This window comes from Amblyraja radiata, chromosome 1 (assembly GCF_010909765.2).
Source record: "Amblyraja radiata isolate CabotCenter1 chromosome 1, sAmbRad1.1.pri, whole genome shotgun sequence".
In the NCBI taxonomy this organism is placed as follows: Eukaryota; Metazoa; Chordata; class Chondrichthyes; order Rajiformes; family Rajidae; genus Amblyraja; species Amblyraja radiata.
The window spans coordinates 72,058,777-72,080,832 of record NC_045956.1 but is presented as its reverse complement, the minus strand read 5'-3'; the positions used below and the strand labels follow the sequence as shown (position 1 = coordinate 72,080,832).

General features: G+C 42.2%; 1 protein-coding gene across 1 annotated transcript in view; it reads right to left on the bottom strand.

The window, feature by feature from the left end:
• Positions 1 to 20,567: 20,567 nt before the first annotated feature.
• Positions 20,568 to 22,056, bottom strand: part of cfap299 (cilia and flagella associated protein 299) — a 713,772-nt gene continuing 712,283 nt past the window's right edge. Inside the window, exon 6 of the mRNA XM_033024019.1 lies at positions 20,568 to 20,791. Coding sequence (XP_032879910.1) covers positions 20,696 to 20,791 — 96 coding nt within the window. The 3' untranslated portion in view covers positions 20,568 to 20,695. The remainder of the gene's footprint in view (positions 20,792 to 22,056) is intronic.

The following is a 22,056-nucleotide window of genomic DNA, read 5'->3' as shown; positions in this document are numbered from 1 at the left end:
TACCTGCCGTTAGCGTTACAAGCCGCTAAGAGACGTCCCGAGCTCCGATTTACCCGCTACGTACATTCTACGTGCTTACCATGAGTTTGATTTTTTTTTAAACTCGGGAGAGCTCTTGAATTACCTCGTACAGTGGGACAGGGCCTGAAGTTTACATGGTTAATTCCCGGGATTGCGGGACAGTCATATGGTGAGAGAATGGAGCAGCTGGGCTTCTATACTCTGGAGTTTAGAAGGATGAGAGGGCATCTTATTGAAACATATAAGATTATTAAGGGTTTGCACAAGCTAGAAGCAGGAAACATGTTCCCGATGTTGGGGGAGTCCAGAACCAGGGGCCACAGTTTAAGAATAAGGGGTAAGACATTTAGAATGGAGACGAGGAATCACTTCTTCACACAGAGAGTTGTGAGTCTGTGGAATTCTCTGCCTCAGAGGGCGGTGGAGGCTGGTTCTGTGGATCCTTTCAAGAGAGAGCTATATGGGGTTCTTAAAGATAGCAGAGTCAGCGGATATGGGGAGAAGGCAGGAACGGGGTACTGATAGCAGATGATCAGCCATGATCACATTGAATGGCTGTGCTGGCTCAAAGGGCCGAATGGCCTACTCCTGCGTCTATTGTCTATTGTCTATTGTCTATTGTCTATTGTCTATTAAATCTCTGAGAAGAGATTTGTCATTCTTCAAATCCATTATTTTCTTCATAGTTGCTAAATTGTTTACTTTAATTGAATCATTTTCTGCAACCCCATCAACATCCAGTCACGACCTTTCACCTGTACTCCAGCAGCAATTCACTGTGGCCAATCAACCTGCCAATCTGTACATCTTTGGGTTATGGGAGGAAATTGGAAAAGAGTCATAGTTACAGTAGTAGAGTCATTCAGCACAGAAACAGATCATTCAGCCCAGCATCCTCACCAACCGGTATGTAAAAGAACTGCAGTTGTTGGTTTATACCAAAGATAGACACAAAGTGCTAGAGTAACTGAGTGGGTCACGCAGCATCTCTGGAGAAAAAAGGATAGGTGACGTTTTGAGTTGGGACATCTTCAGTCTGAAGCCTGAAACATCACCTACCCTTTTTTTTTCCAGAGATGCTGACTCACCCGCTGAGTTACTCCAGCACTTTGAGGCTATCCATACAAACCAAGATGTTCACATGAACTGGTGCTATTTGCTTGTCTTTAGCCCATATCTAGTTTAGTTTAGTTTAGTTTATTATCATGTGTACCGAGGTACACTGAAAAGCTTTTGTTACGTCCTCACCAGTCAGTGGAAAGACAAGACATGTTTCCAATCAAGCCATCTACTTTCACCATGCATGTACTTGTCAAAATGTCTCTTAGTCATTGTGATTGTACCAGTCTCAACATCTTCCTCTGGCAGGTATTTCCATATACCCACCACACTCTGCGAAAAGGTTGTCCCTCAGGTCCCCTATCATCTGTAATCTCTACCTTCTAGTTTTGGACTCGCCTATTGTTGGGGTAAAAAGACTGTGACCTTCAATTTTATCTACATGATGATTTCATACACCTATATAAGGTCTCTCCTCAACCTCCTATATTCCAAGGGTAAAAGACCCAGCTTATCCACTCTCCTTATAACACAAGCCCTCTAGTCCTGGTAGCATCATTATGGGCCTGTCCCACTTAGACGGGTTTTTGGGCGACTACAGGCGGCTGCCGCAAAACTTTCAATATGTTGAACATTTTTCGGCGACAGTGGCGACAATTTTTGCTGTCGTAGGTTGTTGTAGGTTGACGTAGATGTTGTCGTAGGTAGAGTTTAGGGTTTAGGGCCGAAAGAGTCGCCTAAAGGGGCTGTCCCACTTGGGCGACCTAATTGGCGAGTTTAGAAGAGTTTAGGAGAGTTTGAAAAAATGTCATGTTGAAGACCTCCTTTGACTATGTAGAAGACCTCCTTCAACCTCCTTTGACTATGTTGAAGACTAGCTTCGACTAGCTACGACTAGTTACAACTAACTTCGGGAAAATTGGACACCGAATACTGGAGAGTGAAGACGGCCTCCTTTGATCTCCTTCGACCTCCCTTTGGCCTCCCTTCGACTATGATGAAGACTATCTACAACTACCTTCGACTACCCTCGACTACCTACGACTAACATACCGACCTATTACGACCTACTACGACCTACTACGACCTACTACAACTAAACATACGGCGGTGGAAAGCATCTTGTCCGGGAACATTACCACCTGGTTTGGGAATTGCTCTGCCAAGGACAAGAAGGCTCTGCAGAGAGTAGTGTGTCCGGCCGAACGCACTATGGGAACTTCACTTGCCCCCCTGCAGGAACTAATCATCAGGAGGTGCAACTCCAGAGCCAACAATATCATGAGAGACCCCTTCCACCCCTGCAACGGACTGTTCCAGCTGCTACGGTCAGGCAAACGCCTCCGTTGTCATGCGGTGAGAACGGAGAGGTTGAGAAGGAGTTTCTTCCCAGAGGCCATTCGGACTGTAAACGCCTATCTCACCAGGGACTAATTCTACTGAACGTTTTTCCTTCCATTATTTATTATGTAAAAGAATATGTGTGTTATGATTGTGTTTATAGTTTGTTTGGTTGTTTGGTTGTTTGTCTTTTGCACAAAAGTCCGCGAGCATTGCCATTTTCATTTCACTGCACATCTCGTATGTGTATGTGACAAATAAACTTGACTTGACTTGACTTGAGTAAAAAAGTATCGATTTTTCCATTCGCGGGCATTTTTCAACATGTTGAAAAATACGCCGCGACCAAGCTGAGGCCTCGAGTACACGGGGACTACTCTCGAGCATGAAGGAGAGTTACAAAGACCTCCTACGACCTCATGTCGACCATGCTGCGAGTATGAGTCGAGGGCAAACTCACCAGAACTCGCGGATTATGTCGCCCAAGTGGGACAGCCCCTTCAGTGGGACTGGTCCTTTATGCATTTTTTGTGCCCTTTCCAGCTGATGACATTTTCCATTAAATGGGCTCCTCGAACTGTCCCAATTCTCAATACCCAGAGGGAACTTTAACAGTTAAGGTTAGCAGTCCATGGTGTAAACCACACAAAAGTAGTCAAGATCAGGTTTGAACCCAGGTCACTGGATCTGGGTGGCAGTAGTTCTACTAGATGCATCACTCTGCCCAGAATTATGCAATGTTATTTGCCTCGATTAAAATATAGTTTCCTTAAGGTATCTGGATTCTACCCTCATGCAAATAAGTATTTAGTGTGTCATTCATAATAATATCATTGCTTTTTGAAAGTGACGCTTTCCATCCAATTTCCTTATTTTCCTAGAGTGCAAAAAGGAGGTGCATCCTTTATCGGGTTGCTCAGACCAGAAAATCTGCTGACTGAGATAGAGTGGGTCCATTGCAGGAAAAGTCCTCCATGGAATATCATGTAAAAGTTAATTTCCTTTTTATGTTTTAATTGGGTTAGTTTAATTATTTTTATTGATGTGCAAATGTTTCTAAAGTTTTTGAATTTAATTTTGTTTTAATGATTTTAATAGTACTAATAGTGTTTTAATTTTTCTGTAGTGTCTGGAGTGATTGTGGATGTTTATGACAGTAAAGGACATTCAAGAGAGTCAAGAGTTAGGAGAGTTTTATTCAGGGCCGGATTTACGTATAAGCTTCACAAGCTTAAGTTTAGGGCCTCGAGATCTAGGGGGGCCTCGTCAGGACCGGATTTACCATAGGTTGAAGCCTAGGGCCTCAAAATCTAGGGGCCCCAGGCCAATGTGTTTTTTTCCCCAGAGTAAAAAAAATCCTGAGAAAAAAAAAATTGGAGTGCTATCAGCGTTTCCAATTTGATGGAAATTACCCGAAATTCTGGTTCCGGCCGCTGGACGTTTTGGGGAAAACAATTGCGACCATCCACGCCTGCGCAGTTGGGGGAAGCCGGTGACGCATTAGCGACACAAAATGCAGCTGTCTCTCCGGGCGTGCGCAGGGGGCCCAGGCAGGTTCAGTTCTCCATTTGCACTCCACACAATCACCTCGATGCCTCGTGTCTACTCCAGGTAAGTAGTGGAATATTGCGTTGCGGGAGTGCCCGTTTCTCCGGGCCGGGAGGGGGGGCTGCGGTGTATGTGGTGCAGAGTCAGAGCCTCGCTGCGTGGGAGCGAGAGAGAGGGGGAGAGAGAGGGGGAAGGGTAGAGGGGGGAGAGAGAGATGGAGAATGAGAGGTGGAGGGAGGGGGAAGGAGGGGGAAGAGGGAAAGGGGAATTATCTTTAGTGAGATTGCAAAATTAAGGTAGGTTTTAGAGCAATTATATTTTCTCTTCCATATGAATAATATCAAACAATTGGAACTGCTTTATTTTCCTTGATAACAATACTGAAAAATATGAATTCCATAGTTTGAAACTTTCATTTTGCATCATATTTTTAATGTGCACACACTAACACAGCCGAACAGTAACAGGCAATCAAATCAACACACAAAACATTTTCTAAAAAAAGGTTTTATTTACTGAAAAAACTTGCAGTATTTTATTTGCAGTGTTTGCATGCTCCTTTATAACATTTTACATAACATTTTACAGTACAACTTGATTATTAAAACAAGGACAGCTTCAATTCTTGATTTTAAAAAATGTATACAACAATGAACCCAATCATCCCATTCCAACCACTCATTACTCTTGACTCAACCAAAATTATTTCTGAAATATTGGTCACAAATTTGGTGTAAAAATGCTCCAAAATAAGGCTCAGAATGCACCAGAGAGCATCTAAAACCCCGGCCGCAAGGGTCTCTCAGCTGCGTGCTTGTGATATGCGCTGCGTGCACTTATTTCACTTTAAATTTTGTAATCCTGCCATGCCACCCCCCTTTTTGAAAAGCTTCGTACGGGCTTGGTGTATAATATTTTTGACACTGTCATAAGCCTTTCTTACATATGCTGTCACAACGCACTGTAGTCTCTAAACAACACTTCAGTAATTTTCCTTGCCCTCTATTTCAGAATAATAGTGTTTTAAGCTGATAACTCGACACTAGCACTGGCAATAAATAAAAAGCGCAGCTTTCCAGCCCTTATCTCATTGGCCACACTCAGCTGCACATCGGTGTCAATTTGGTGGACTCTTCCATCTTCCTCTCGTCGTGGGGGTGGAGGATTGGGAGGGGCCTCACAAGTGGAATAGCCTAGGGCCTCTCTTCATCTGAATCCGGTCCTGGTTTTATTGTCATGTGTCCCAGATAGGACAATGAAATTCTTGCTTGCTGCAACACAACAGAATATGTTGTGCTACAGCAAACATTTATTTAAAATGATAGCTTTGGAAACCAGGTAGCAAGAGACTGTCAAAGTCAATTTAGGGGCAGACAGCAATGATTATGTGTGGAGACATTTTAATTAAAGTGGCATCAGTCAGTCAGCAGGGAGCATTCCTTATGAGAGAGGCTCAGAACAGTTAGGTGACCAGAGAGCTTGCAACCAAAAATCCCTTCCACTTGTCTCATACAATGGAAAATAGACAATAGGTGCAGGAGTATGCCATTCGGCCCATTGAGCCAGCACCGCCATTCACTCTGATCAGGGCTGATCACCCACAATCAGTACCCGCCTTCTCCCCATATCCCTTGACTTCATTATCTTTAAGAGCTCTACCTAACTCTCTCTTGAAAGCATCCAGAGAATCGGATTTTCCACATCTCTGTTCTAAATGGCGTACCCCTTAATCTTAACTCGGTTTTGTACTCCCCCAACACCGGGAACATGTTTCCTTCCTCTAGCGTGTCCAATCCCTTAATAATCTTATATGTTTCAATAAGAACCCCTCTCATCCTTCTAAATTCCAATGTATACAAGTCCAGTCGCTCCATTCTTTCAACATATGACAGTCCCGCCATTCCGGGAATTAACCTTGTGAACCCACACTGCACTCCCTCAATAGCAAGAATGTCCTTCCTCACATTTGGAGACCAAAACTGCACACAATACTCCACGTGTGGTCTCACCAGGGCCCTGTACAATTTCAGAAGGATCTCTTTGCTCCTATATTCAACTCCTCTTGTTATGAAGGCCAACATGCCATTAGCTTTCCTCACTGCCTGCTGTACCTGCATGCTTACTTTCAGTGACTGATGTACAAGGCCACCAAGATCTCGTTGTACTTCCCCTTTTCCTAACTTGACACCATTCAGATAATAATCTGCCTTCCTGTTCTTGCCACCAAAGTGGATAATTTCACATTTATCCACATTAAACTGCATCTGCCATGCATCTGCCCACTCACCCAACCTGTCCGAGTCACCCTGCATCCTCATAGCATCCTCCTCACAGTTCACACTGCCACCCAGCTTTGTGTCATCTGCAAATTTGCTTGTGTTACTTTTAATCCTTTCATCTAAATCATGTACGTATATTGAAAATAGCTGCTGTCCCAGCACCGAGCCTTGCGGCACCCCACTAGTCACTGTCTGCCATTCTGAAAGGGACCTGTTAATTCCTACTCTTTGTTTCCTGTCTGCCAACCAATTTTTTATCAATGTCAGTACCCACCCCCTCTACATGTGATCTAATTTTGTCCACTAATCTCCTATGTAGGACGTAATCAAAGGTTTTCTGAAAGTCCAGGCACACTACATCCACTGGCTCTCCCTTGTCCATTTTGATAGTTACATCCTCAAAGAATTCCAGAACATTAGTCAAGCATGATTTCTCCTTTGTAAATCCATGCTGACTCAGACCGATCCTATTACTGCTATCCAAATGTGCCACTATTATATCTTTTATAATTGACTCTCCCACTCCCTCCTTTCTTAAAAAGTGGGATAACATTAGCTACCCTCCAACCCACAGGAACTAATCCTGAATCTATAGAACATTGGAAAATGATCACCAATGCATCCACAATTTCTAAAACCACCTCCTCAGGTGGTTTCTAAAACCACTGCATCCCACTACCCTGGGATGCAGACCATCAGGCCCTGGGGATTTATCAGCCTTCAGTCCCATCAGTCTACCCAATACCATTTCCTGCCTAATATGAATATCCTTCAGTTCCTCCATCACCCTAGGTCCTCTGGCCACAAGTATATCTGGGAGATTTTTTGTGTCTTCCTTAGTGAAGACAGATCCAAAGTACCTGTTCAACTGGTCTGCCATTTCCTTGTTCCCCATAATAAATTCACCTGTTTCGGTCTTCAAGGGACCCACATTTGTCTTAACTATTTTTTTCCTCTTCACATACCTAAAGAAGCTTTTACTATCCTCCTTTATATTCTTGGCTAGCTTACCTTCGTACCTCATCTTTTCTCCCCATATTGCCTTTTTAGTTATCTTCTGTTGCTCTTTAAACGTTTCCCAATCCGCTTCCTGCTCATCTGTGCAATGTTATACTTCTCATTTATTTTTATACTGTCCTTGACTTCCCTTGTCAGCCACGGTCACCTCTTACTCCCCTTAGAACCTTTCTCCCTCTTTGGAATGAACTGATCCTGCACCTTCTGTATTATTCACAGAAATATCTGCCATTGTTGTTCCACTGTCATCCCTGCTAGGGTATCTTTCCAGTCAATTTTGGACAGCTCCTCCCTCATGCCTCCGTAGACACCTTTGCTAAACTGTAATACTGACACCTCCGATTTTCCCTTCTCCCTCTCAAATTGTAGATTAATACATCATATTATGGTCACTACCTCCTAATGGCTCCTTTACCTTGAGTTCCCTTATCAAATCCGGTTCATTACACAACTAAATCCAGAATTGCCTTCTCCCTGGTAGGCTCCAGTACAAGCTGCTCTAAGAATCCATCTTGGAGGGACGTTACAAACTCCCTTTCTTGGGGTCCAGCACCAACCCGATTTTCCCAGTCTACCTGCATGTTGAAATTTTCCATACCCATCGTAGCATTACCTTTGCTACATGCCAATTTTAACTCTTGATTCAACTTGCACCCTATATCCAGGCTACTGTTTGGGGGCCTCTAGATAACTCCCATTAGGGTCTTTTTACCCTTACAATTCCTCAGTTCTATCCATACTGCCTCTACATCTGATTCTATGTCACCCCTCGCAAGGGACTGAATTTTGTTCCTTACCAACAGAGCTACCCCACCCCCTCTGCCCACCTGCCTGTCTTTTATACTCCTGAATATTCAGTTCTTAGCCCTGATCCTCTTGCTGCCATGTCTCTGTAATTCCCATGACATCATACTTGCCAATCTCTAACAAGATCATCCACTTTATTTCTTATAATTCGCGCATTCATATACAACACTTTAACTTCGGTATTCACCTCCACTCTCACACTGGTCACTCTTGCCACTGACCTTACTCTCTTCTTCCTTCTCGAAATTTCCTTCCCATTAATTCGTGAGTCTTTTATAACTTTTCCTGCACTCACTTCCCCTTTAACTCCATCTTTATACTCCCAATTTGTCAACCTCCCCCCCCACCCGCTATTTAGTTTAAACTCATACGTGTAGCACAAGCAAACCTGCCTGCAGTTAAGGTGTAACCCGTCACTTTTGTACAGTTCACCCGTACCCCAGAAGAGATCCCAGTGGTCTATAAATCTAAATCCCTGCTCCCTGCACCAGCCCCCCAGCTACACATTCAGATCCCCTATCTCCCTATTCCAGCCGTCACCAGCACGAGATACAGGAAGCAATCCAGAGATAACCAGCATAGAAGTCCTGCTTTTCAGCCTTCCTCCTAACTCTCTAAACTCACGTTGCAGAACCTCCTTCCTCTTCTTCCCGACATCATTTGTGCCCACATGCACAACTACTTCCGGCTGCTCACCTTCCCTCTCGAGGATGTCACACACTCCTGTTCTTATTATCTTTTCTGATCACCAAAATCTGTTTGCATTTCATTTTGTCTGTTTTTATGTTTTATGATGCCCCAGACTTCTTGTTTCAGAATTGTGTCACCTGCCCTTAGTTCTGTCATCTTATTAAATGTTTTTTTTTGCACCTCCCACTCCTTGTTTTTTCTTGCCATTTTACACACTAATGGGTTCACCATGTTGTTTCAACTCTTTGAAAACACCCATACCAAGATAGGTGCAATTTAAAGAGTATTTTAATCATTTTCAACTGTTATCATAAATCAAGGTGGTGGTGGGCAGACATCAAACTGCACTCTATGGAAGGCTAGTCACCTGTTACACTTAAGGGATAGCTGCAGAGTTGAAGCTTCATGGTATAAGGTCATAAGCGATAGGAGTAAAATTAGGCAATTCGGCCCATCAAGTCTACTCCGCCATTCAATCATGGCTGATCTATCTCTCCCTCCTAACCCCATTCTCCTGCCTTCTCCTTATAACCTTTGACACGTACTACTCAAAAATCTATCTCTGCCTTAAAAACACCCACTGACTTGGCTACAACCTTCTGTGGCAAAGAATTCCGCAGATTCACCACCTTTTGACTTAGGAAATTTCTCGTCATCTCCTTCCTAAAAGAATGTCCTTTAATTCTGAGGCTGTGACCTCTAGTCCTGGACTCTCCCACTAGTGGAAACATCCTCTCCACGTCTACTCCATCCAAGCCTTTCACTATTCTGTATGTTTAATGAGGTCCCCCCTGGGAGAAAGAGCGCGATGATGGGACGAATCATAGGTTATAATCTGGCCCATTACGAACATTGTTGGGGAAATGTTCAAACAAGATTTGGCTGTTAACTAAATCGGATTTATTACATGTTATTAAATCAAAATGGAATCCTCTGTTTTTTTCTCTTTTGTTTTATTGTTGAGGTAGACTGTCCTGAACACACTCATGAAATTCAGTATCTTTTCGATACCTGTTCTGTTTATCCCAATCAAAATTGGCTATAACTCCTCGTTAATCCATTCTACATTTAGTTTAGTTTAGAGACACAGTGTGGAAACAGGCCCTTTGCCCTACTGTCCACGCCAATCAGCGATCCCCGTACACTTGCCCTATCCTACACACTTGGGACAATTTACAATTTTTACCGAAGCCAATTAACTTACTAACCTGTACATCTTTGGAATGTGGGAGGAAACCAGAGCACATGGGGAAAAACCCATACGGTCAAGGGGAGAACGTACAAACTATATATAGAGTTGAACCCGTATCTGGCGCTGTAAGGCAGCAACTCTATCGCTGTGCTACCCTTATAAAGTTGTCCGATTTCTTCAGTAATACTTTCTGTTACCTCATGGTTGTTAATATGTACCTGCATTCCACTCCCATCTGTGATTCATGATTCTATCCATTAGGCTGGATTGTGCTGAATCTGAATGTGGCCCACAGTTGTCCCTTGCATTCACCTATCAACCACACTGACCTTTGCAGCTCCTGTGGGTCGTGAGGTTTGACCAAGCTTCAGGCAGCAGGAAGCAGGGCCCACCCATAAAACATGTAAACTCTGAGATAAAGAAAAATAAATTTAAAGTATACACCCAACCGTACCTTTTAACTGACCTTTCAAATAACTCTGGTATTATGGTTGGCCTGAAGCAGAAGGGACAAGTTTATCCAATCCCTTGACTCAGCAACTTAAAAAAACACCTCTGAATTCATCAGTGAGACAGGAGTGGAACAAAAAGTCAGATTCACCTCCATCTGACATCCAATGCATTTCATCCATTTTATGTAAGCTGTCTTCTTAATTCTCATTATTATCAACTTTCATCATTGAAGGTGGGGTCAAGGAAGGAGCGTTCACGTCGTGGCCCCTCTTTCCACCAATCTTTCCACCACCACCCACAAGAAGTACAAGAAGCGCAAGACAGACACCATTGTATGCAGATGCCGAGAAGTGTGTTCAGCTCTAACTGAACAACAACTAATCTTGTGTGTGGACTCGATAAGAAGAAGATCTTTGAAGGTATTCCATCCTTTATCAGCAGAAGGAGACTGTGACAGGACACAAGCAGAATGGCCAATTAAATTTAATAGAGGAGCATGAAGGTCAGAAAGAATGAGGAGGAATAATACATACTCAATGGCACAGTTCTTAAAGAAGCAAAGGAACTGATGTATAGAATATGTGTTCTGTATGTTAGAGTATTGTGTTCAGTTTTGGGCACCATATTATAGGAAAGATGGAAATCGGTGTAGGGAAGATTTACGAGGATGTCACCGGAACTCGAGGGCCTGACCTGTAGGGTTCGGACTCTATCCCTTGGAGCAAGTGATCTTATGGAGGTGTACAAAAGCATGAGAGGAATAGATCCGGTAAACACACAGAGTCGCTTGCCCAGAGTATGGGAATTGAGAACCAGAGGATATATAGGTTTAAGGTGAGGAGGGAAAGATTTAATAGGAACCTGAGGGGGAGTATTTTTACACAAAGGGTGTATGGAATGAGCTGCCGGAGTACTATTGCAATGTTTAAGAAACATTTAGACAGTATATGGATAGAATAGATTTAGTGGGATATGGAACAAACGTGACAGGTGGGACGAGTAAAGATGAGACATGTCGGCCGGTGTGCGCAAGTTGGGCTGAAGGGCATGTTTCCACGCTGTCATATGTGCACGCATATATTCTTGGTGGTTCAGGACATGTCAAGTAAGTGGTTTGTAAATATTAGGGATTATTTGCTTCATAAGTAGAAGTTTGCTTGTAGGAAGCAGACACATAATGCATATGTTTAGGTCATAACTGAAATAACACCTACAATTCTAAGTAATGCACATTCAGAAGGATGTGAATACATCGTGCAAGAGATTTTGTAGAATAATTCCAGAAATGAGGAATTTCCACTGTCAGGGTGGATTGGAGAAGCTGGAGTCATTCTTTCTTGAACAAAAGAGACTGATAGGTTTAATAGAGTGTACAAACTCATGGCAAGTTAAAGAAATGGTAATGGACAAAAATACCAGGGACACGGATTTGAAATGATGAGCAAAAACTGCAGAAGGGTTGTGGGGAAATACATTAATGTACAGAGTGATTATAACCAAAAACTCCCAGTTCTCAGTTCTGATTATCTTGCAGCTGTGTCTCAGTAATGGTTACAAAGTCCTAATCAAAGATCATAGAGATCTTTGGTCCTAATCTCCCAAAGTTGAATTTTCGGTTTGTTTTATATTCTGATATTTTGTACAAAGAAAGTTTAATTGGGCCACACACCTTTTTGTTCATAAGCTTTTTTGTTGCTCCTCATTGATATGCTGTACTTCTTTTTAACCTTTCCATTCAAAGGTAGAACCGGATGCCCAAATACTAACCATTGAGACATTCTATTTATTTTAAGTTTATCACTTCTAACACCTCTCCAATTGAAATCCTGCCTCTCCTATTTTGTCGTTTAAAGTTGCCATATGATATTTTTTGCAAGAACCCCGATCCTAACCCATTTCAATTGAAGTCTGGAATCATTGCACTGTCATAGTCCTTCCTATCCAGGTACCCATGCACGTGTACCAAGGAATAGATACCCTCTTTCTCACACCATTCCTTCATCCAAGTGTATAACTTCCAAATCTGTCCACTGTATTCAAGTTTATAGCACATGTGGCACATTATCCAAAATTTATAACCTCAGAAGTCCTGATTTGTTTTATAGTTCTCACTTGCTCTGATAAAAGTTCTTATCCATTTGTAGATCCTAGAAAATAGAACAATACAAGACAGGAAAAGGCATTTTGGACCACAATGACCATGCTGGACATGATGCCAAGTTAAACTAATCTCTTCTGCAAGCATGTGATCCATATCCCTCAATACCTTGCATATTTATTGCTATTGCAATATTATTGATCCAACATTAACCAGAGCAACTTGATCTTCCCACTTCAATGTGATAGTAGAATTGAGCCATTCGGCCCACCAAAACTATTCCACCATTCAATCATAGCTGATCTATCTCTCCCTCCTAACCCCATTCCCCTGCTTCTCCCCATAACCTCTGACACCCGTACTAATCAAGAATCTATCTATCTCTGCCTTTAAAATATCCACTGACTTGGCCTCCACAGGCTACTGTGGCAAAGAATTCTACAGATTCACCACCCTCTGACTAAAGAAATTCCACCTCCCTAAAATAATGCCCTTTAATTCTGAGGCTATGACCTCTAATCGTTGACTCTCACTAGTGGAAACATCCTCTCCACATCAACTCTATCCAAGCCTTTCACTATTCTGTAGATTTCAATGAGGACCCCCTCATTCTTCTAAACTCCTGCAAATACAGCCCCAGGCTTTGACTCTGTCTTTGACTCTGACATGGGGGGGAGAGGGGAGTGCAGGGGAGAGATATGTTTAAGTTTTGCCTTCCATCACAGTGAGGAGGACTCACTGTGATGGATGTTTATGTGAATTGAATTGTGTTGGTGTGTGTCTTGGTTCTTTTTTTGTATGGCTGCAGAAATCAAATTTCGTTTGAACCTCATGTGAGGTTCAAATGACAAATAAAAGGTATTGTATTGTATTGTATTGTATTGTATTGTATTGTATTGTATTGTATTGTATTGTATTGTATCAAACGCTCATCATATGTTAACCTACTCATTCTTGGGATCATTCTTGTAAACCCAAACATTCTTGTAAACTTGTAATCTGTCAGCTGTCAATCATGCCAAAAAACAATTAATCTTTCTGAATATCCTTAATATTTAGAAGCATTCCGATACATTCCAAAAAGTTTTTAAAAATGTTAAAATATGTAAACATTTTTATACATTAAAAAATTGTAAAACAAATAAAACATTCAAAATGACTTGAAACATTTAAGTAAACAGAATTGATTCATTTTAATGTATATTGTTGATTAGTACAGGTGTCAGAGGTTATGGGGAAAAGGCAGGAGAATGGGGTTAGCAGGGTGCGATCAGCCATGATTGAATGGCGAAGCAGACTTGATGGGTTGAATGACCTAATTCAGCTCCCATCACTTGCCATTCATAGGTTCATTGGGCAGAATTCCACATGTAAGTCCTGGAGATGTAATGCAAGTCTAATTGTTGACTCAATGGGGAGTGTACTGTTGGAGTGGAATTGAGAAATTGCCAATACGAACAGTCAGCATGTCAAGGACTCCCATGTTTGTACATGGTATCATGAACCTAGTTGCATTGAGAAATGCTGGCAGCAGCCTGGTATTCACAGCCTGAGATGTTCAGGGAGGGAATTCCAAGAGACAACATGAGTTCCTGAAAAACTCATTAAATTACTATTGGTCGTCCGAAGGATTACTTAAAAAATCTGTAGCAACTATGAGAATAAACAACAGATCTTGAGTTAAATATGCAACTGAGGATTTTAAAAGGATTAAATATTATATGGTTACATTTGTTTTGATAGCTAATGTATATTCTACTTTGCTACTTTTATAAACTTTTGACATGTCCTTTTTGATTATGTCATTTCTAAACATGAGCACCTCTAGTTTGTTGCAATCTGAGGTTTTAGAATCTTTCTGTGTGTGTCTGCACCTATGATTATCAGGGGCATGAAACTTCTCCTGTGAATGGGTCCAAAACAGGGTACACTAGGGGTAGACATTTTCCTTTACATTCTTTTTCCTTTACCTTAATTTGAGCTGTGTAACACTTCAAGATGCCACAGACAAAAAGATCAAAGACCAATGAACTAACGTGGTGGGCAATGGGAAGCTCTGGGTCACACCTGTGAACTGAAAGTGAGTTTGGTTTCTCCATTGTACAGAAAGCCACATGGTGCACATTGAATGAAGTTCGCCAGGTTGGAAGAAGAACAAATAAAGCATTAATTCACCTGGATCCCTGGGAAGGAATGAAAGAATAGATGTTGAATCTCCTGAGGCTGGATAGGATAGTGCCATATATGATAGGGAGTGGCAGGTGGAGTCAATGGAGTAGACCAGGGAGTTGTGAGGAGAGTCATTCCTTCAAAATGCTGAAAGGAGAGGGGAGAGGTATATGTATCAAGTGATGATCTTCTTGGACCTGTTGGAAATTCATCTGATTTAGACAGAGGTGAAGTTTTTCAAACTGCTGATTGCCAATGTAAATAAAACATGTGCTTTCAAAACTAATAATCGTGAATGAGGAAAAAGGAGTTTTCCTGAAACATCTTTACATCTTCACAATTACTGTCCAAATCTATACATTTTTATGATGTATGCCAATTCTGTTAAATGGAAAAGTAAACTGTTCCAGCAGTCATCAAAATGAACATTACGCAAGTCAAAATGGTCGAGCAGATTGTTTACGTTGTGGATTTAATATTTATTGAGATATTTTGAAAATTTCCTTTTGAAAATGCCCTTTGTCGACAGATTATTCTGCGGAGGACTTTCAGGATTTAAAATCTAGAAATATCTTTTTTACAAAATAAAACTTTTAAATGTTGATATTAAGCAGGTTAACAATTGGTCCCATTTATCAAAGAAAAATAATACCATCATAATTACCATTGAAGGTCAAGGTGCATTACATATGTTTGACAGAAGTTCTGTAGTTACATAAATAGGGTTGTAGAGTTTAATTAATTTGCTTGAATGCTGCAACAATGTATTGAAGCATCTGGAAATCATCAAACGGTATTTCAAAGTATCCCAAAGTTTGTGCAATAATGTACTCATTACAGCATTGTAATGAAACCCAAAGTCCGAAACACATCAGGCATCTTTACAATAGTTGGTTTATATGCATGGTATTTTAATAAGAATCTAAGGATAAAGCAATTTTTACCTGCCTCGTTAACTATCATTGAACCATGGACCTGTACAGCATGGAAATAATCAATTTCCTAATTGAGACTGATCGGCTCTTTCACCATAAACTGAGTTGGACCTACACTCCTGATCTTTCCTCAGTCCATGCATTTTATTTAAAAACATTTATACAATTACCTTTTGAAGGCCATTACTTGACCTGTATGCCTTATTTCAAATCCCAACTGTGGTGTGAGAATTGTTTCTCCTTCTGATTCTTTGCCGGGCACTTCAGATCTGTTCTCCCCTGTCAATCAACTTCCAACCTCTTCTACCTAAACTCTTCGTTACATTAACCATGTTAGCCAAATGCAAAGTGATCCCAACAAATCTGTGTTGTTCCATTTATTAGTGAATGTTTGTCCAGGTGGCTGTTAATTTTCTCCAACATTATTGTATCAAAAAGCTGACTCTTCATCAGAGTGATCGGGCAGGCTGCAGTAATTCAGCTTCATCAATTTTTCTTTCTTTGAACTATGCTACAATGTTTGCAAATATCCTGTACTTTGGCCCCATTCGTGTGAGGTAAAGTAGTCCCCAGGTTACAACAGGATTCCATTCCTGAGGATTATTTATAAACCAAACTGCTCGTAAATTGGAAATGAACAAAAACAATACGTGGGAGAGGATCACAGAAGCAGCTGTGATGGGAGAGCGAACAGGTGATAGAAGAGCGGCCGCCAGCTGGCCTCGCTGACTCGGGAGGTGAGCGACTAAGTCTGCTTAGCGCTCCCAGCTCTGCTCGACTCAACCCAGCCGTTGATTCTTTCAGCTTGGAGAGAAGGAAAGCAGAAATGCCACGTACCAATCTGGCAGAGAATGCCTACAGCCTCTCAGGAATCAGCAAACCCCTCGCCATTAAACCCACTGGTCTTCCTAATGCTCGTTCATATGTCCCATAGGTTGGGCACATAACTTAAAGGGCTTTCTCACTGTGTGACCTGAAGCAAGACTTAACAAGATTTAACATCGTGGGAACCTTCTGCGATAGCAGTACGGCATCCGTGGACCACCAAGGACCTCGTGGCGCTAACGGCAGGTAGTCGTGTGAATTTCTCCAAGAGTGCCTAGAGCACTTTTTGGTGAGCGTTGCAACATTGTATGAACGCAGTGGCCCGTGCGATATCCGTAATAACTCTTGCGGGTACCGTGGGAACTCCTGCGAACGGTGAGTAACTGAGCAGTTTGATTGTCAGTGCTTGTTTTACCTCATTGTTAAATAAATATATTTTTTACTATCAGATTGATGTCTGCAATTCTTCATTAACACATCACTACAAGATGAATGTCTCTAATGTTATAATCCCTCTCATGCTGAAAAACAAAATAGTTGAAGGGAGGTGAAATAATCACATTTTCATTCTTTTTCATTTTTGAGTGTTCAGGTACCTCACTTGCTGAGCTATTTTACTCCAGCAGTTTGTGTCTCTTTTTGTCTAAAGCAGTTTCTAGGACTGGAGGAACTCCGCGGGCCAGGCAGCATCTACGGAGGGAAATGGACATGCGACCCTTTCTTCAGACTGCCTTATCTCTCCCCCCCCCCCCCCCCCCTCCCCCAAACTCCCACCCCCACACACAAATGCTGGAGAAACTCAGCGGGTGCAGCAGCATCTATGGAACGAAAGAAATAGGCAACGTTTCGGCCCGAAAAGTTGCCTATTTCTTGTGCATGTGTCGGAAGGAACAGCAGATGCCGGTTTAAAGAGAATGCTGGAGTAACTCGACGGCAGGCAGCATCTCTGGGGAGAAGGAATGGGTGACATTTCGGGTCGAGACCCTTCTGATATGCTGCTTGTCCCGCTGAGCTACATGTTGTGTCTATCTTTGTTTTAATCCAGCATCTGCAGTTCCTTCCTGGCCGAACCCGATTGAAAGATGAGAGGCTGGGCGATAGAGCACTGGGTCTGACAAGGATCAGGCTTCAGTAAGCAAAGTAAAGAGAGGTGGCAATGTTTTGGAAATGAAGCGGGTAATCCGAGTGATGGCGAGATGGTATCCTCTAATCATAATGTGTCGGAAAGAACTGTAGATGTTGGTTTGCGCCGATGATAGACACAGTAATACTGGAGACAGACATAACATCATGGACGGGCAGCATCTGGATAAAAGGAATGGGTGACGTTTCGGGACGAGACTCTGAAGAAGGGTCTCTAACTGAAACGTCACACATTCCTTCTCTCCAGAGATGCTGCCCGTCCCGCTGTGTTACTCCAGCATTTCGTGTCTACCTTCCGCATGCTCTGTGATGGTCATCTCGGAGTCAAGTGGCAAATCTGGTCTGTAGACACGAGGAACTGCAGATGGAGGAATCACGAGCAAAACACAGAGCGTTGGACGAGCCTGACCCTTTGAGTTCCTCCATCACTTTGTGTTGAAGTCAGGTCTGGACATTGCTTGGCTCAGTCTCAGGCGCCGGCTAACTAGGAACGTTGCCTATTTCCTTCGTTCCATAGATGCTGCTGCACCCGCTGAGTTTCTCCAGCATTATTGTGTACCTTCGATTTTCCAGCATCTGCAGTTCCTTCTTAAACACAAATGTACCGAGTTCCTCCAGCACTTCGTGTTTTGCTCAGTATTCCAGCATCCGCTGTCTCCCGCGTCTCCAATAAAACAAAACTACTGTCAAAAGGGTGAAGAATAGGGGCAGAGATAGATACATTCCTGATTAGTGCGGCTGTCAGGAGATTATGGGGAGAAGGCAAGAGAATGTGGTTGAGAGGGAGTGCCCATCTGTTACTATTAATTGGACAGTTCGGTCTGTGAAACGCAACACACCAGCCCCGACATCCAGCCCGGTGGTCAGTCCTTTGAAGATAGACACCAGTTGCTTGGAGCAACTCAGCGGGACAGGCAGCATCTCTGGAGAGAAGGAACGGGTGGCGTTTCGGGTCGAGAGCCTTCTTCAGACTGAAAGTTTCACCTCTCAGTAGATAATAAAATAAGACAATCATCACGGTCAATGTGAGACACAGTCTTTATTCCTATTTGACAAAATAAAAAGACGACTTCTTGCACATATTGAGAGAAGGTGCATCACACCAAACAACATTTGTCTAAAAAAAAGATTATTCTTCAGCTCATTAAAGAGCTCGGGTGAAAAAAAACCAATATAGTGTGTGAAAAAAAGTAACATCATTTGTGCCACGTGATTAACAACACTACAGTCCACGATGTTCATTCAAGATTAACGGGAAAGATCGGGAGACGGACAAGTCACTCGCACAAATAACAGGAATGCCGAGTACCGTGGGAACTCTTTATCGTGGGAACTCTTTATCGTGCGGAATTCGTGCTGGACCACGACCACTTCACTCGGGTGACATCTTGCTTCAGGTCGCACCGTGAGAACTGGCCATTAGAGAGTATGTGTGAGGAGGTTTGCAACATTGTGGCCAGCTCCTTTTCACCTTCTTTTCTATGTTCTCTCAGCAATTGGGACTGGGTAATTTAATAATTTTTAGTATCCATCATTTCAATTCTTCCTCTTTATCTCCTCTAGTTTCCCAATAACCTACTGATTTACCATAGTTTTAGCAAATTAGTTTTCCTTGGTTAAAAACTTAAAAAAAAGAATTCTCATTCAGCCATTATTTTCCATCCACCAAGAGGTTATTGTTATGGCTTTAATCAATCTATCACTCACTTTACGATGCAGTGATAATCTGTTTGTGGAAAACTTTGAATTACTTTTCATATCAACCACCAATCGGCTCTCATACTTTGTTCAAAAAGAAACTGCAGATGCTGGAATATCGAAGGTACACAAAATTGCTGGGGAAACTCAGCGGGTGCAGCAGCATCTATGGAGCGAAGGAAATCGGCGACGTTTCGGGCCGAAACCCTTCTTCAGACTGATGGGGGGTGGGGGGGGGGGGAGAAGGAAGAAAAAGGGGAGGAGGAGGAGGAGCCCGAGGGCGGGCGGATGGGAGGGCGGGAGGAGACAGCTAGAGGGTTAAGGAAGGGGAGGAGACAGCAAGGGCTCTCATACTTTGTTTTGTCTCATTTATGTTTTCCACTTTTCTTCTGTATTTTCATATTCAGCCTGACATCTTCTCAGAATATTATGTGGACATTTGTCATCTGTCCTCTTTCTTGCTTCCTCCTCCCATTTTCCTGCTTTGTCTTCCAGAGATCAGTTTTGGTTACGACCCATTTGTCCTCTACGTAAGTGTATTCAGATCAGGCCTTTAATGGTCACCAATTGTTTATTACTTCGCGTAGAGCATTATGGATTGGCGGGCATTGGATTCAGCCAGTTACTTATCCCCAATCTCAGTTATGATGTGCAAGGAGGTTGCAAGAGGGTGTCTGTTTGTTGGACATATACAGTACATCCAGGAATGAGGGGGGGAGGTCAGAGAAAAAGTCTATGCTTGGCTTTCCTTCTTTAATGTCTAATAGTGTGAGTAAAAGTTGCTGTAAGTCCTCCAGAAATAGTATTCATTTGAGCAAACCAAAAGCATAGCAGGAAAGGAATAAACTTACTTTGCAATAAAATTTGCCATGTACTGGTACCCCCTTGCTGCCACATATCACTTTTATACAATATAGGTAATAATAGGGCGGCACGGTGGTGCAATGTTAAAGTAGTTGCCTTATAGCTCCGGAGATCTGGGTTCGATCCCGACTATGGGTGTTGTTTGTATGGATTTTGCATGTACTCCCCCGTGACCTGCAGGTGTTTTCTTCGGGTGCTCCGGTTTCCTCCCACTCTCCAAAGACGTACAGGTTTGTAGGATAATTGGCGTGGTATAATTCTAAGTTGTTCCTAGTGTGTGTAGGATGGTGTTAGTGTGTGGAGATCGCTGATCAGCACGGACTCGGTTGGCCAAAGGGCCTGTTTCCGCGCTATATCCCTAAACTAAAAAAAAGCATCGCTTTCTCCAACAGTTGGCTTATAGCAAAATTGAAAAAAAAGCATTAATATAAGAAAAACAATAAATATCCTTGCATCTTTATTGATTTCCCACAGATTTTACAAATGATTAAACAACCCTTTGGGTGAAAAGAATTACAAGTAAAACATGGGTCATTCTTTTCTTGTTCTAAGATGCTCAGGTCTTTCTTCTGGTGATGTGATCATAGATGACAACTTGAACATAAAGTTCAGTTTCAATTAAACTTCGAGTGGTATTATCCCCAGGAGATGCCTGCCAAAATAATAAAATGCTGTTTAGAAATACATGGTATCAGCTTGGATAATATTTCAAAGATTAACTTGTCTTTAACTTAAAGGCTCTTTTATCAATGTATTAAATATAGAACACAGAAAAGTAAAACACAGGAACAGGCCCTTCGGCCCACAGAGTCTGTGCTGAACATGATGTCAAGATAAATTAATCACATCTACCTGTACATGCTCCATACCCGTCCATCCCCTGCATATCCATGCACTCATCTAAAAGCTTCTTAAATCCAGGCATTCCAGGCACCCATCAGCTTCTGTGTAAAATGTACCTTGCCCCACACATCTACTTCAAGCTTTGCCCCTTTCACCTTAAAGTTATGCCCTCCAGCCTTTGGCATTTCCACAATGGAAATCTGATTCTCTACCTTATCTATCCCTTTCATAACTTTATATTTTACATGCTGAATGGTCTTTAAAAAACACAGAATGTAATCTAGGGTTATTTCAAGGAACCAACAGTTGTATGCAGATTTTTTTTTAATAACTCTGCTGTCCTATCTATAAACAGGTAAACTAGAAATATTTATTGAACAGGTTCTGCATATAGCACAAGAAACTATTGCTCCTCCACAGAGAAAACAATTTGTGGTTCCAGTAATTGAAATTCTACCTTTAGGCCTATTCTATACTTTCAACACACAATGTTATTCTGGACTGAAAGACAGGATAAATCCCGCCCCCATTACTGTGCGTCTTTCTTTAAGTCATCTACCTTGCTGAGCAAAATGCCGGTTCATGATAACAGACCCTATAGAATGACCAGGGAAAGTCAGGTTGTAGAATCGCTTGAAAATCTGAACACTCTATTGCTGGAAATCAAAAATAAAACCAGAAAATTATGGCAATAGGCAGCCGGCCAGAATTAAACTGTTGAAAGAGAAACAGAGTTAACGTTTCAGGTTGAAGACCTTACCTCAGAAGTGAGAAGGAAAGAAACGCAGCTTATCATACTAATTTTGACCTTGTCCATCTCCTTCAGCTCAGCACAGAGATGTCTACTTTGACTTCTTTGTGGCCCTTTTCTCTCTCTAGTCACCCTCTTTCCCTTAATGTATTAATAAAATCTCTTTCGAAATCACTTAATATTATCTGCCAGAACTATCTCCTGCCCCCTTTTTGTCCTTCTGATATCCTTCTTTAGTGTACTCCACAGTTCCCGAAACTCCTCCAGGGATACACTTGATCCCAGCTTCCTATACCTGCCTCATGCCTCCTTCGTTTACCCGA